The 17345-nt window shown below is 38.8% G+C and overlaps 1 protein-coding gene across 9 annotated transcripts in view; it reads left to right on the top strand.

Annotated features, from left to right (window-relative positions):
* The window catches only part of PALD1 (phosphatase domain containing paladin 1), a 155125-nt gene that overhangs the window by 22833 nt on the left and 114947 nt on the right, over positions 1-17345 (top strand). For 5 of the 9 annotated variants that reach the window (XM_042459462.1, XM_042459461.1, XM_042459459.1 and 2 more), the window contains one exon: positions 6291-6366. The exons of 3 other annotated variants lie outside the window; for them this stretch is intronic. In XM_042459462.1, coding sequence (XP_042315396.1) covers positions 6305-6366 — 62 coding nt within the window. In that variant the 5' untranslated portion in view covers positions 6291-6304. Of the gene's footprint in view, positions 1-2384; positions 2819-6290; positions 6367-17345 lie in introns of those variants that run through there. One more of the 9 variants, XM_042459465.1, reaches the window with a different exon arrangement.

Here is a 17345-nt window from a genome sequence, read left to right as displayed (position 1 = left end):
TATTAAACAGTTTGAATCCTAATACCAAGAGGTTCTAATAGCTTCTTTTAGCTCAGGAGTGGGTAATTTTAGATTTTCCAGTTGTTTTGGGTAACAGCTCCTACAGTCTTTTACTACTGACGATAGTGGAGTGGGCAGATGAGAATAGACCAACGATTCCCTTTTCCATTTCACCCCATAGAGAACCAGCTCTGCTATTATACATTTGATTTCATGTGCCTTGAATTACCCATCAGATTTCAGTATTTTATTTATTTATTTATTTTCTTGAAATTTTTACTGCCAAAGAGTCATATCAGGAATTTTCTGCTTCAAATGCCAACAAAGCCTAGGCTGCATCTACACTGCAGAAATGCCACCTTAACTGCCAGAGCTCAATATTATGGAATTCTGGGAATTGTTGTTTGTTGTGGCATCAGAGTTCTTTGACAGAGAAGGCTAAATGTCTCACAAAGCAACATAGAATTCCATAGCACTGAGCAGATAAATGCAATGGCAGTTAAATTGATGTAAAACTGGATTTTTTCTGAAGTGCGGATGCAACCCTGGTCAGTTTTGTGTATATTATTTTGAGGCAAGGGAGGAGGAGGGACATCTCTTTGCTGTTGCAGCTTAAACAACATGCCTGGCTAAAAGTATCTTTTTTTATAGTGGCAAGCCATTAAAGAGGAAGAGAGTGAGCAGGGTGGGCTTCACCAAGAATGTTTCTTCTTGCCAAGTCTTTATTTAGAAATCTAGGTCCCATGTGAGATCCCATTCTCTTACAAAGCACAAAACAAGCTTTCTATATTTTGTTGTTGTTGTTGTTAAAATTTATTTAACTTTATACAGCTATAGCGTTGTACGTTTTGCACAACACTTTACATAATCATCAAAAACAAGGTAAGACCTGCCTATGGCGTACATTCTGAAATCACAAAGCACTTAATTTTAAAATTAACAGTTTATCCATTAAAATAAGTCTAAAACTATAAACTATGGAAAAAGCAATACAGACTTAATCTGAACTGTCTGAGATATCATACTGTAATCTTATATCACTCTGCAATATTAATTTAAGGCTGTAACTTACATTTAAGGTTTGCTTCAACCACCTAATTTCTTTTGCCTTGCTGCTGATTGTCTCATGAAAGCCTTTGTATTTCTCCTTCTGTTTTTTTAGAGCGTCTGTCTTTTTTGGACACAGCAAGTAAAGTTGTATTTGAAATTAAATAAGAAACTTGTATTTGCATTACACAGTTATGTCATTTCCATACCATTTCAGTTGTCCAGGCTTCATCCCTAGGAATCTTGGAATTTGTAGTTTGATGTAGTTTGTACTTAGAATTTTTTGCTAGTTCTAGTATGTTCTCCTGAAAGGCAGTTTCCATGATACTCTGAGTGCCTGTCTGTGCTCCAGAAAGAAGTGTATTTAAACCTCAGTCCGTCTCGTCTCAGTGTACCTTGGTATCATCTACTGTAAGTAGCTCACCAAATTACAAATCTCAGGATTCCTTAAGATGGAGTCATGGCAATTTACAGTGGTATGAAACAGTTACAGTGATTGCACCCATAGACACTGAAGTGCTTGTTTCACATAATAGTTGGACTCATGATGTTTGCATATATATGAGGCATTATTGCAGAAAAAAAGGTGGAAAAAAGATAAAAAGAGGTTAACTTTAAGGATCAAGACTAAAAAAAAGTCTAATACTCTACCACGATTCAATGATTCATTTTCATTTAGACTTGCTGCTTTTGTCTTTCTTTGTGCTGTGGTATTTCTCTTCTTTTTGGGGGCAAAATTCCAGAGGCAAAAAAAGTGGATGAAGTATGAGTAACAAAGTTGTGCTCACATTTAATATGAAGGATAAATGATTGTCACTTTTGTACCATGTAAATCCTGCCACAGGGGAGTTGAAGGAGTTACTGCAAGTGACACTTTGAAAGCATAGCCCATCATCCCCTTTCCATGTTTATTCATTCTTCAGGGCATATACACCAAATTAGGTGGGAATGGGAGGATGCCATTTGGCACAGGGTGTGCATGTTAGTAACTTCCTCAACTCCCCTATGGCAGGATGTACATGATACAACAGGGGCAATCATTTATCCTTCATATTAACTGTGAGCACAGCTGCTACACATCTTTTAGAGGGTGCTGGATTTCAAGAGGGTGCAGAAGAGGCTCAGGCAGCAATTGGATTCCTGCAGGAGGAGCCCTTTCCTGTCCCTTCCTCATTATCACTATCTCTCTATATACAGGGCCTGCAGTCTCTCCCAACCTAGCATGTATGGTTTTTGGTGCCAGGAATCCTGAGCTTGTCATTGGTAGAGAGGCCCACAGAGCTGGCCCTCTCTGGAAGTCCACCCCCACATCCACATCTCCTCCTCTTCTTCCTCCTCCTCAGCACACAGACAGTCAAGGCTGTTCCGCTCTGAGAGTGCAAGCTCCCGTTGCTCTGCTGGTCCTGTTTGTGTTGGCAATGGCTGGGATTTGATCTCGAGAAAACAAAGTGCTACAGTCTCCGCTGCGGCTTGCTTGCTTCTCTCCCCTTCTCTCCTCCTCTTCTCCCCAGCTGCCCTAAAGGGGAAAAAAAAGATGGGTTTAACTGCTTCATCACTGAAGTAGTAGAAGTACCAAGTCATTGATGGAATGTCCTGAGGATTGGCAGAGAGAAAGAAGAAAAGCCTTCTTAATATCACAGCAGTAAAGTTGGGTGGTATGTTTTTGAAGCCCTGAAATTCTCCTATCCCCCTCCCCCCCAAAAAGAATACCTAAATTCATCAGTGCACCTGAGAGGATCCCTGGATGCTCTGCCCAGCAGCTTAAAATCAGGTATCTTCATATACTGCTCTTCTCTTTTATGGTTCTAACCCCTGCCTCCATCCCTTTAAAAGGCGTTTCTTGTGCAACTCTACAAGAAACCTCTTTATGTGGGTTTTGCATGCCATCTGCAAACAGGATTCTCTCCCTTATTTTGGGTTTCCATATTCTTTGCTCCATTACATACTTTCTGTGGCCATTTTTGAGGGGAGGGGTTTCTTCTGCATCTTCTTTTAACATGAGGGACATGAATGCCAAGTGTTCAACCATTCCCTGCATCTTTTCGTTTCTTGTAATTAAGAGTTTTGGAGGGTCTTGTATTCTTATATGTTGCGTGTTGTCTGAATGCTGGTGAATGCGATCTGTTCAGTTTTGACAGCCGGAGTGGAAATGGTGCAGGAAGCTTGCAGTTCTCTCTGCAGGTTTTTGCTAGATAACAGCACCATGACTTCACATTCTGACAGATCCTAGATATAGCTACAGGGCAGACTTTCCCAAGCCAAGTGCCCTCCAGAAGCCTTGAGCTACAGCCATTCATGAGGGGTGTATGTGTGATGGGAGTTGTAGTCCAACTCATCCAGAATGCAGTAAATTGAGAAGAAACTGCAGTGCACCCTCCACTGTGCTCCTACTGGGTTCATCTGAAAAAGCCTAGTGCCTGTGCACACACACCCTGAAGATTGTTCAGTGTTACACTGATAGAAATCTTGATATCTGATAGGGAATTACGTACTTGGATTTTTTTGTTTCTTGTGGACTGGAAAATGATTCTTTCTGAGTCAAGAGAGGTCATGGTAGTTTGTTTATTGCTTTGCTTTTTTTAAATGCTGGGATTCTGGGCAATGTAATTTTGGATTTTTGAGCAATAAAAAGCCAGCAGAATCATAGGTGGCCTGTATGTGACTCATGCCACCCCATTTTTGTTTAGAGTAGATCCCCACCATGAGTTTAAGCATGCAGATTTGAACCCTGATGTCAACAGAATACATTTCCAAGTGTGCTTTAAAATTAAAGCCTTAGTTTCATTTCTTCTCTTGCCAGATTCAGAAAACATCCCATGCAGCAAGTTCCTTTGGCCTGTATCCTGCGTCTTTTGTGCCTCTTCTGGGTTGTTATAAGCCTAACAGTTATTAAAACATTACGATATAGCTAAGGAAAAAAGAAAAAGAAAAAAAGAAAACCAGCATTTACTGCAGAGGGAAAAATATTTTCCCTCAGTGGTGAAAGGGATGGAAACAAAATGCTTCACATGATAGTTTGTTTAACAGTTTGAGAAGTAGACTTTAGCTACAATCTTATTTCCATTTCCATAGGAGCTGGACTATGCTCTTGACCTGAAGGTAAGAGGAGATATACAAGGTGCAATCCTCGGAATGTGGGTTTAGATTGGAAAAGTTTAAAACTGGTTTGTGCACATGGAATGGGAATAGCTATGTTCGCCTGTTAGAGAAAAAGAAATAAACAGTCTCTTGGCACCTGATAAAATGAGCATACTTACTGTGTGATAAATGCCTGTGAACCAGAATCTACCTAGTCAGAGGCATGGAAGAGTTCATCTTTCTAGGTTCTCTTCCATTGTGTGAACGTCTTGCTCCGCAGCAGTAGTAGGGGAGCAATTTTATGTATAGGGCACATGTGGGCAGCTCATATGCCCCTTAGAGACCTTAGCTGCAACCTGCTGTGGTGGGTGCTTAGGCCGGCTGCTCAGCTGTTTCTCCCCAGTGAGAGTGAAAAGCTCCCCTCACCCAGCTGACTGGCACTCTTCCCAGAGCCAATCAATAGGACAATGCAGGGAAGATGCAGAGGAAATATTTGAACCTCCCTGTTCCTGCAGTCACCAGATCCCATCCGATCTGGGAAACTAAGCAAGGTCAGTCCTTGTTAGTACTTGGATGGGGGACCACCAAGAAAGAGCCCTGGTGGTGCAGTGGTAAGATGCTGGTATCTTTAGTCAAAACATTGTGAATTTGACCGTGCAGGACTCCAAGTTGACTCAGCCTTCCATCCTTTCTGTAAAATGAGTACCCAGCTTGTTGGGGGCAATTGGCTAACACATTATAAACTGCTTAGAGAGTGCTTAGCACTATTAAGTGGTATAGAAATGTAAGTGCTATTGCTAAGTATCAAGTGCTATAGGGCAGTGGTACTCAACCTTTTACCCATAGGACCCCCCTTTACGTCTACATGCAGAGGCTGTGCCCCCCCTACTCAATGTAATATTTTGTTTAATGTTCATTTCCACATCCATTTATATCCATATTTTAATATCTTATAAGGAAATAGTATAGTTCAAATTAGAACAGTTTTACAGTTTTACCGTTTCGGACCCCCTCGTGTAGGAAATGCTGCAAATGCTCAAGCCCCATTGAAAACAACGGGGGTTGTGCATGTGCCGCAGTGTGTGCCCCATGGATGTGCATGCCATTGCCACTACTGGGGCACAGCTTTCAGCATAAGCTGAAAGCCGCATATGGCACGCCTGCATATGACGTGGGTGCACTGCATTTAAGTAAATTCAATATTTAACTCAACACGTGTAAATTTTACACATAAAAAAAGTTTGGGAGTGGGAGGAGGAGAAGGGATCAGGGTCTCCTCCTTGAGCAACTCTGAGACACATCCCGAGGGTCCTACCCCATAGTTTGAGCACCACTGCAGTAGGCTATATTTCAGAGGTAGACAATAGCAAACTACCTTTGAATATTCCTTGCCTAAGAAATCCTTATGAAATTCATGGGATTGTCATAAGTCGACAAGTGACTTGAAGGCATGTACACACTCACTACACCTGCACACTAGGAGAGTGAACGAAGTGAGCATTGGAAAGCTGTGTGTGAGTTGCTCTACTATCTGCTGCTTTCTTCAGCCATGTCTGCTGCTTCCTTCAGCCATGGCTGCCAGTGACAGACAGCCACCCCACCCCACACTACCACCTGTATTCACTGTGTCTCCATGAAAGGGGCAAAGGTTGTTTGTTGTTGTGTGCTTTCCAGTCATTTCTTTCTTTTAGTGAGCCTGTCAGTGGGTTTTCTTTGCAAGATTTGTTCAGAAGGGCCTTTGCCGCCTTCTGAGACTGAGATAAAGTGACTTGACAAAGTCATCAGGTGGATTTTCATGGCTGAGCAGGGATTCAAAGCCTGGTCTCCAAAGTTATAGTCCAGTGCTCTCTCAAAACATTACACTCTGTACTGTAAAATAATAAAGCACTTTATGCATATGAGAAAAGTTGTCTCTGCCCTGTAACAGCTTTGGCCACAGTCAATCTGCTAGGGTTTAAAATGCCATGAGCTGATGAACATTAGCAAGCAGGAGGGGTGTGCTGGGGACAGGGGAGAATACAGGGATTTATTTGTGTGCACCTGTTGAACCTCTGAATAAATGTGAAATAGATTTTGTTTTCTCAATTAACCTGGCTTTCACCACAAGCTAATGGTTGTAACGTGATACCCATTTCCCATGTAATGAATTTGTTTCTTGCTTCTAGGTTTTGAAGGGCGAATGCCTGAAAGGCAGACATTTCACAACTTCTTGCTTAGCATGCAGGAACAGGCACTCCTTGGGTATGCAATGATTCTGTTTAGTTGATGCATGGAAACCTAACTCTCTGAAGGTATTGGTAATGCTAGGAGGTCTCTAGGGTTATATAGCCACAACATGCCTAATGTTAATTGCTGAATATTCTTCTGTGTAATATCAGCAGGTCTGGTCACTTTTTTAAACTGGTTTTTACCTTAAAAGTGGTAGGTAGTGTTAGGCAGAACACTGTCACTTCTTTTTCTTGTGTTTCTTCTGGAATTTCTTTTGTGTTTCTTCTGGCATGAAGGGTCACATCAAGTTCATTTGTATCTGCACCATATTGGAAGTATAATTCTAACGTTCATGATAGGCTTTTGGGGAAATATGCCCTTTCTAGAATGGAGATGCACACAAGGAAGTTTTTTGGTTGGTTTTAGCCTGAGGGATTAGACCAGGGTTGGAGGGGTGTGTGTGTTAATGTGGCCCTCCAGAGGTTATTGGATTGCATCTCCCAGTTGGCTGTGCTTGCTAGGGCTGGAAGCCACAGTCCAACAATATCTGGAAAGCTGCATAATTTCCATTCCTGGATCAGATCCTTCCTTCCCAATCTTGAGTATGGAGAGGGATTTGGCTTTGGTACAAGCTAACCTAGGAGAGTCTAGCTTCCAAAGCTGAAGACGTTGGCAATAACAGTTCATTTACTTCTGTAAGGAGACAGTAAACATTTTATTTAGGGGCCGGTTCTAAGCTTCTCATGTTCTCTGTAAATATTGGCATGGCCATTGGATACTGTGGACTTCATGCTCCATGGATGAGAGGGAGGCCTACTCTTGAGGTTCCCAGGAGCTAGGATGGAGATGTCTACCACCAGGATATAACCAGGCTAAAAATGGGCACATTGAGGGCTCTTACTGGATCCCAAGCCCCCATGTTCCTCAGAAAGGCCACAAAGGTGTACAAGCATTGGAGCTGTTCTTTATTTTTTTAATTCTGTTTAAAAATATCTTCTTCCCCTTCTCCATAGCTTAGAATTTCTCTGCCCTTTTTGGAATTATATAACTGAACACCCAGCACATTCCTCTGTGATCTAACAGTGCCTGCCTGGTTGTTGTGTTTGTGGATTTTCCCCCCCAAGGAAGAGAAACACATTATAAATTAATATTGCTGGATTTTAAGGCTGGCAGCCTTGCTGTCTAATCTGCATGCCTCATCTCTTTCCCATAGTCATTAGTTCCTTATTTATTCAAGGCATTTATTTATCATCCCTGAACCCACCAGTGCTCCTGTGGTGATGCACAGTGGGGCTGAACAATTTAATAACATTAAATAAAGAACTAAACACCAATTAAAAACTGTCCAAACTCTTTAAAAGTAATTCATATTGAAATACTACTGTATATTGTTTTGGCAATGGTGAAGGAGATCAGAGTTTGGGAAAGTTACTTTTTAAACTACAACTCCCAGTATCCCTCAGATATCATGGTCAGTAGTTGACCTGTGGGACTGAAGGAGATTTAGTTCTCTACAACAACAACAACAACACTTGTTCAATGTGTCTTTTTTATTGATTTGAACATGCCAGGATTGAGCCTTGAAATTGGTAATGGTTGCCAGGGCTGAGATCTGCCTCAAATTAAGCTCTGTGTGTTTCTCAGAACTCTAAAATTATACTTCTGCAGGCGCTGAGATTAACACAAGTGCCTGTTACGGGGTGTGTGTTTTTGTGTGTCGGTATTGCCAGCTGTCTGAATTGTTTCTCCTTTGTTTTACTCCTCTCCCTTCCTCTCCCTCTAAAAAACATGTCTGGCAGAGAACTATTGTTAGTAGGCTTTTTAAAGTAGCAGAACTCCCCCCCCCCCCGACCTTTCTGCAGTGGAGTGTGGAAACTCTTGTGTACTGTGTCTGTACCAACTCCTCTATGTCAGAAAGTAATCAAAATTGTAGAAATGAAGATAGTTTTTAAGATAGCACTTGGTGGAGATGGGGCCAGGATGCCTCTCATAAATTCTTTTGTCATGTTTTGTGAGTGACTGCTGAAAGGCAGAAGAGTGTCCATTCTCAGTTGCTTGTGAAAGATCACAAAAATGTTGGCCCACTGTGAGAGGCCAATTTTGTGGGGAGACTGTCTTAGCCGGCAGGGCTGACCCTATCTTTCTGCTGTGCTGAGAATTGGCAATTCAAATGCTGAGGCGTAGAGTCAAGATAGGACAGGTTGCCCTTTTGCCCTGCTTACTCCACCTAACAATTTATAATTGATCTGAAATTTGGAAATTAATTTGCAGTTACAGCAGCACACCACGATTTGCCCTCTTGCTGTCACATAGCTAAAACTGATTGACTATATGACATGCTATAATCCTATGTGAGCATAGATTGGATTGGATCATTAAGAGATAGAGAGATTATTTTAAATGGCACCTAAACAGAAGCAAAGAGGGGACACAGTGGCTGTGAACAGCACTAATCCTTGGATAATGCATAACACAAGGGTGGGAATTATAAGACATGTTAAAGGTAAGAATTGTGTGTCCATCTGGAAACTTAGTCCTGGCTTTTAGATACCTAGGGCCGAAACAGACCAGCTCAAAGGGGTGACGTAATGCTGCCCCCGAAAGAGCCAGGTGCCAACCACACGCCACGGCCCCACTCTGGCTTTTTTACAACGCAAAAATAGATAGCAACATGCCACTTCTTTTTGCACCAGAAAAAGGACCACTTTTCCACCATGACGATGCCTTTTCAGTACTCCTGAAATATGTGGCTTATAAACTCCCTTCCGCCAGAGCACCACAACACTGCCCGCTGTCTGGTTGGGCGGCGGTGCTCGGGCAGGCGTCATCCATACACCACACCCCATGCCACTGGGAAGCCAGCATAGTGTGCTGGTCTGTACCAGCCCCTAGTAGAGATAATGGGACACATTAAATTTAATTAGAGAACCTTGTGATTCGCACCATTGTTTTAATGTCTTTTTCAAGTTACTGCAAAATAAAAATAAAAATAGTTTTTTTGTGAGTTTTTTGGGCTATGTGGCCATGTTCTATAACAGTTTATTCCTGATGTTTCGCCAACATCTGTGGCTGGCATCTGTGCACAAATTAAAAACAATTTCCAAATATATATCGTTTGCAGTCCATTCTATTCCATTTTTAAAATATTTTTTTAAACCTTTAATAACGGTTTCAGGGATTTTTTCTTCTTTTTGATCCAGGTATTTGCTGGTGGTGGGCAGGATAATAAAAATTGCTAGCATATTGAGTGTGTAAATGTATTTTCAGCCCTATGATGATTTTCTCTGTTTTTAAAATATAAATAAATGAAATGACTTCAGCACAATCTGTATTGCAGGATTTTATGTACCAGAGAAGCTTCCAATCATGACATTTTTGAAGGGAAGAATGTGCACCAAGTACCAATTTCTATTACAAATGGCCTGGGGAATGTGAGTTCCTTCAGATGTTGGACTGCAGCTACTAGCTGCCTCAGCCACTGTAGTTAATGGTGAGGAATGCTGGGAGGTGCAGTTCAACAACATTTTAGGGCTGCACAGTTTTCATCCCTGTTTAACACAATGTGTATAAAATGTCTAGTTAATCTGTTTTACTTTTCTTGTCTGTTGTTGTCACTTCTTTAGTATAAATAGCCTGAGGCGTGTGCTGTAAGTGACATGTTGTTTTTTTAAAATGTTCTCTAAATTTTTTGTTCCCAATCTGTTTTATATTAAGTGTTTCTGGTATAGTAGGGTATTTATTCCTACAGTGTAGTATTTAATCCTTGAATAAATATATGTCCAGAATTTACTGAACCAAAAAGATTAGTAAATAATTAAAACAATATATGTATCTTTATCCTAGTTAAATAAATTCAGAATCATGTTCCATTTTTAGAAATTAAACATTAACTGATGGAGTGCAGTGCCAGAAGATGTGAAGGTAGTAGCTAACCAAGTGTTTTTTGAATGTACAAAACACCCATGCTTTCAAAGCATCTTGACAGAGATTTCTCTTGCTAGGGTTGCCCAGCATATGATTTCTTGTAAATTACAATTTGACCTGTGTGGTTATGCTATACTAACTGTATTAAATGATCTTTATTTGAAGATTGTGAGACAATTCTTTTTAAAGAAAAAAATGGCTTTAACAGTCAAGCAGTCTAACAGATTTATACTTTGAATCAGCAGATAGACAAAGAATTCTTGTCATTTTCAATATTGAAGTTACAGTACTTATCAGCTACTCATGAGTGTAATGGCAATTATTAAAATCATAGCACCTTTGGTTGTCTATATATACTGTTATATACTCATGTATAAGTCTAAAAAATTTGGTCAAAAATTGACCCAAAACAGCTGAATCGACATATCCATGGGTCAGTGTAAGTACTGTACTTCAACTCTTGGTGAAAGGCAAGAGTATAATCTGTCCTAAAAGCATTGACGCCTTCTACTCTCATCTATCCAACTTTTAGCGAGAGCACAAACAGTTATGCCTGCTGGAATTCTGTAAATTGTTTGGCTTTCTTTCATCCTTTAGATACTTTGTTGCATGCCACTAAATTTTACTCTCGACTTATCCATGAGTCATATCAGAATCCATAATTTTGTACCCAAAACCTGTCCTTGATTTATATGAGATTGATTTATAGACGAGTATATATAGTATTCCGTCATCTCTGAGTCCCCCAGCCATTCATATTGTGTTGGAAATATTAATTATACTGTATCTGTAATGAAACTTCAGCCAAGTCTAGTTTGTAAATGTTTGTTGGAAGCCCACATATTTTGTGAGGGATCTGTTCCGGGTCACTTCACTTAATGCAATTTTTGTGTAAAATGTAGAGCCCTCTTTTTCTTACCTGCAATGAACAACAGAGGCATTGCGGCCACTGAAAACCAGCAAACATATTGCCATCATGACCCCTTTGTTAGCACAGTCAGAATGAGTGAGAAATGGCATGAGCTTATCAACAGGAGTCACTCAGCGAGGTAGTGCAAGCTGTGCAAGAAGCACAAGATTGTGTAAGCAAGAAAGTGTGAGCAGCAAGGATACAAATTGGATTTGTATAATAAAAAGTAAAAGGTCAAGGTTAAGGTTTTCCCATGACAAGATTGTCTAGTTGTATCCGACCAAAGGGGGTGGTGTCATCTCTGTTGCTAAGCCGAAGAGCCAGTGTTATCAAAGACAACTCTATAATAATAAATAATAAATAAAATTTTTATTTTTATACCGCCCTTCCATAGATCAGGGCGGTTGACAGCAAAACATCAAACAACATATACATCAGGGTTAAAAACAATTACACACAAACAGAATAAAACCCCCGTTAGCCAGTCCTCTTTGCCACAGAAGAGGAAGGGAGGCCCACTGGACTTTAATCGGGGAATGCAAGCTGAAATAGAAAGGTTTTTAGGTCCTTTCTAAATTGGGCCAGGGAGGTGGCCGAGCGGAGCTCTGTGGGCAGCGTGTTCCAAAGGGCCGGGGCGGCGATGGAAAATGTCTTCCTCGCGGTGGAGGTCAACCTAGCCCCTGGCACCTTAAGTAGTTGCTGCCCAGATATTCTGAGGGTGCGGGACGGAATGTACGGGGAGAGGCGGTCCTTCAGGTATCCTGGGCCCAAGCCATTTAGGGCTTCATAGGTCATCACCAACACCTTATATTGTGCCCGGAAGCAAATAGGCAGCCAATGCAGATCTTTAAGCACCGGTGTAATATGGCTGGCCCTGGAAGTTCCAGTGACCAGCCTGGCTGCCATATTCTGTACCATTTGTAGCTTCCGGGTTTGGTATAAGGGTTGCCCCATGTAGAGTGCATTGCAGAAATCCAATCTCGAGGTTACCAGAGCATGTACTACCGTTTCAAGGTCTCTCTGGGCCAGGTATGGGCGCAGCTGGCGAATAAGAATATGATCATGTGGCCAGCTTGACTGCAAGGGATACTGTTACTTTCCCACCTAAGTAGTACCTATTTATCTACTTGCACTTCTACATGCTTTAGAACTGCTAGGTTCGCACAAGCTGGGACTAGTGATGGGAGCTCACTCCATCTCATGAAACTTGGGTCTCAAATCAACAACCTACTGATCTTGCAATTGTCAGAGTCAGCGTCTTAACCACTGAGCCACTGCCTCCCTATTGTATAATACAGATGCACATAATATATGAGCCACCTGTACTAAATCAAACATTAATGAAATTAGAATTAGTGGAATGCAAAGTTAGATTGTCCTGTACAAATAAATCAATGGAATACTGACTTAGCTTCAATCTTTAAAATATCTTTAGATCTAAAACTACATTTGGTCGAGCAAAACTTGACATTTTGGGCATATTGTACATCATTATGCCTTTTAATAATAAACTACTTGGTTCAGCTAAATCTTTGCAAAGATAACAATAGCAAAATAATAGCAGTATGTGAGCATGTTCAGTGGTTATATGTTTCCTATTTAATGTATCACAATGAACTGGCATTTATAGACATACATGTTCTGTTAAATAATATCTTTGCCATGTGTAATTTAACTGATGATTAAATGTGGTTGGATCCTGCATGCTTTTATTGTTGCTAAAAGACTCAAGGCAGGAACTCATCTATTATTCAGTTGGCCAGAAGATCTTACTGCTTTAGCAATGCATAAATGTGTGTTTTAGAGATGTCAATTTCAAGAAAATACTATCTGCGTTCCATATCCATGGATTCCTTATCCAAGGATTCAACTACCCATGGCTTGAAAATATTTTAAAAATATATAAATTTCCAAAAAGAAATCTTGATTTTTTCATTTTATATAAGGGCAGGCTTTTTTACTATGGTATTGTATTTAACAGGACTTGCGTATCCATGAATTTTGGTATCCATGGGGTCCTGAAAACAAACCCCAGCAGATACCACGGACCCACTTTGTTTTTATTTTATTTTTTTTTTTTTATTTGTTCTTTTTCAAAGTTTTTGACAAATACAAAAAAGAACAGAAACGAAGACAACAAAGACAACAACCAAATATTATTACAATAACAATACATATGACTTTCACATATCTAGACAATATATTCCTCACTCCCCTCCCCACTACATTTAACATTAATAAAACACAATTAACATATACTATACCTTCCCACTATTTGAGTCTCTATACAATGTATCAATTTTCCATTGTTTTATCTTACATGTAGCTTAAATGTTTCCTTTACTAGATTTACAATAAGTTCAATTGCAATTTTCAGACATAGGTTACTTATCCTAAAAATCTTTGAACAGTCTTTTTCCCTGTAATTTAATCCAAGCAAGTAAATCCATATGAACATATTATCAAAGAATAAAAATATGTAAAGCATACCCTTTAATCTAAATTCTTAATTGTCTTCCAATTAAATTGTAAGAGAGACATAAATTCAGTCTCAATGCACTATATACATTTTTTAATCAGAAGACCTAAGTTCAAATTAAGATCTGATTTCCAAAACTTTCAAGTTTTGTTTCTACCCACCTACTAAATTTAATATTATACTATTATCTTAGGACCAGTATATTTTTCCATTTTCTTTCTATATATGTATAAAAAGGTTCCCACTCTTTTTTAATGGATTCTTCATTTTTTTTCCCTCATCCAACACGTCATCTTATCCATTTCTGCCATTTCAAATACTTTCATTAGCCATTTTTCCATGGATGGGGTCTGGTCAGATTTCCAAAATGTAGCGTATACGATTCTAGCACATGTAAGAAGATAGAAAATTAATTTACCATGTTGTTTCTGCAACTCTGAGTCAACCATGCCAAGTAAATATGTTTCTGGGAGAAAGGAAATTTGAATGTTTAACTCTTTGATTATAATATTATGTACCTTTAACCAATATTTTTTTGCCATAGTGCAAGTCCACCATACATGGTAATAAGATCCTATCGCTTTAAGACACTTCCAACAGTCTGGTTTGCTGCCTTTAAACATTAAGGAAATTCTCTGTGGGGAGAGATGCCATCTATATGTCATTTTGTATATATTTTCCTTTAAGTTCTGATTACTAGTATATTTAAGATCTTTCGTCCAAATGTTCTTCCATTTTTTATATGCTATGTTATGGCCTACATTCTGTGCCCATAGGATCATGCTTCTTCTAATTACCTCCTCCTCCGTATCCCAACTCAAAATCATTTTATAAAATTTAGTAATAGCATTCTTCTTTCCTTTCCCCATTATTTCTTCCCATTCATTTCTCTTATAACAAATCCCTGGCTGTAGCTTATCAATTTTCCATCTTTCTTTTAATTGCATGTACAAATACCAATGACACGAGGTGCCTGAGCTTTGTAACTCTTCCATTGTTTTAAATTCTGTCAAGTTCTGTGTTACATTGATAAGATCCGCATATCTCAACCATTTTTTCTTTGGTATACCTTCTCTCCCGAAAAGGGCTTCGTGTGGAGAACAACTGTGGGCAATTTGATTACACAGTCTCAATTTTAGTTTGTCCCACACCTTTAACATTGATCTGATGATAATATGGTTTTTACATTCTCTATGAATTTTATCTTTATTGTAAAATAAATAACCATGAAACCCAAATCTTAATCCATCTCCTTCTAGGTTTAGTATATACTCATTTTCTAATAAGATCCATTCTATTAACCACAACAATACCGATGCAAAATAATAGATTTTCAAATTTGGGAGTCCCAGACCTCCTCTGCCTTTCTCGTCACACATTATTTTCTTTCCAATTCTAGCCTTCTTTTTGTTCCAAATAAATTTCATTATGTCATTTTGCCACATGTCCAAAGGCTTAAAGGAATGCAAAATCGGAATGGTTTGGAACATAAACAAAATTTTAGGAAGCACACTCATTTGAATGACCGCTATCTTCCCCAAGAGAGATAGTTCAATTTTCCTCCATTTAACAAGGTCTTGTTTGATGTTCCGCCACATTTCTTCATAATTGTTATGGAATAAGTCTGTGTTTCTGTTGGTTATAATTATTCCCAAATACTTTACTTTTTTCTCTATCCTAAATCCCGAATGTTCTTCCAAATACTTAATAGCTGCGTTGTCCATATTTTTCGTCAGCATGTTAGTTTTGTCCTTATTCACCTTAAGACCAGAAGCTTTTTCAAATTCTTGTATAAGGTTGGTTAAGGTTTGAATACTATTACAGGGGTTTTCCAGGATGTAAACCACATCATCGGCGAATAACCTCATTTTATACTCAGTTTTCTTAATTTTCAAACCTTGGATTCGTTCCTCCAATCTTATCCTGTTGTTCAACATTTCTAACACGAAAATAAATAGCGCTGGAGATAAGGGACAGCCTTGTCTTGTACCTCTTCTTATTTCAAATTCTTCCGATTTGCTGTTATTTATTATTAGCTTTGCCTTTTGTTCTTTGTAGATTTCCTGGATCCATTTTTGAAATTGTACCCCGACCTCTAATTTTTCTAGCATTATAAATAACGTTGTCCAACTAATATTATCAAAGGCTTTCTCAATGTCCATGAATATCAAGGCCAACTCCTTTTCACTATGTTTTTCATAATATTCAATAGAGTTCAAAATAATGCGGATGTTATCTTTTAAATGTCTCTTTGGCAAAAATCCTGCTTGATCCTCATGAATCCATTCTGAAAGCACTTTTTTTAATCTCTCTGACAGAATTTTGGTGAACAGTTTATAATCCATATTCAGTAAGGATATCGGTCTGTAATTTTTAACCTCTTTTGGATCTCTATTTTCTTTCAACAAGAGGGTAATGTTTGCTTGTTGCCAGGTCTTGGGGTATTTTTGTTTTCCTATTGCATTCATTGTGGTCTTCAATGGGAGCAATAATTGATCTTCGAAATGTTGATAGTATTCAATGGGGAACCCATCTGGTCCAGGGGATTTCCTTTTCTTCCCCTTTTTGATGGCTTCCGTGATCTCAGCTGTCGATATTGGACTATTTAGTAACTTTCTTTGTTCGGGGGTAAATGCTTTCAGATTAGCTTTCTTTAAGAATTCTATTACTTCATCTTTGGGAGTTATACTATTACTATATAGCAGGGTATAGAAATCTTGAAATTCTTTTTTTATCTTTTTTGGGTCAGTAGTAGTCACTTTCTCTCTCGTCATTATTTCTGATATTATATTTCTTTCTCGTTGTTTTTTTAGTCTATATGAAAGCCATCTACCTGGCTTATTGGCCTGCTCGAAATATGTTTGCTTCAAATATCTCAATTTATTTTGTAACTCCTCACTTTCTTCCAAATCTATTTGCTTTTTAATAGTTTTAATTTCCTTAAGCGTAATCTTCTCTGCTGGATTTATACTTAACTCTTTTTTCTTTTTGATGTAGTCTAGTGTACAGTATGTTTAATTTCTCTCTTTTCTTCCTTTTAAAAATGCTGTTTTGCTGGATAAAGAAGCCTCTCATATAGGCTTTAGATGCTTCCCACACGGTTGTTACATCAATGTCCTCTTTCATATTTTCTTCAAAGAATACTTTTAAAGCTTCTTTTCCTCTAATTATTATCTCTTCTTTTTGCAGTAACATTAGGTTAAGTCTCCAAGAATAGTCCGCTTGTTGTATTTTAATCTCAATAACAATGGGGCTATGATCTGATATAGTCCTGGGCTCATGATTCATCTTCACCACATCCTTACATATCGAGCTAGTAGCAAACATCATATCAATTCTAGAGAGAGATTTATGTCTCTCTGAAAAAAATGTGTAATCTTTAGAATTTTGATATTTGTATCTCCAGATGTCGTGTAGTGCTTGTTCTTCGATCATATTTGCAAAAGCTTCAGGTAATTTCCCTTGTGTCTTCTTAATCTTTTTCTGGGATTTCCTATCAATTTCTGGATCTACCACCCCATTCCAGTCTCCCATAATAATAATCTTTTCGTAATTGAATTTATTCATTTCCTTATTTAATTTATTGTAGAACTGTTCTTTTTTGTCTAATGGTGCATATAACCCTATAATCATATACTTTCCATTTGAAGCAGTAATTTCAAGTCCTATATATCTTCCCTCTGTGTCTGCAAATAATTT

The sequence above is a fragment of the Sceloporus undulatus genome, chromosome 3, assembly GCF_019175285.1.
Source record: "Sceloporus undulatus isolate JIND9_A2432 ecotype Alabama chromosome 3, SceUnd_v1.1, whole genome shotgun sequence".
Taxonomy (NCBI): Eukaryota; Metazoa; Chordata; class Lepidosauria; order Squamata; family Phrynosomatidae; genus Sceloporus; species Sceloporus undulatus.
This window is presented reverse-complemented; position numbering and strand designations above follow the sequence as displayed.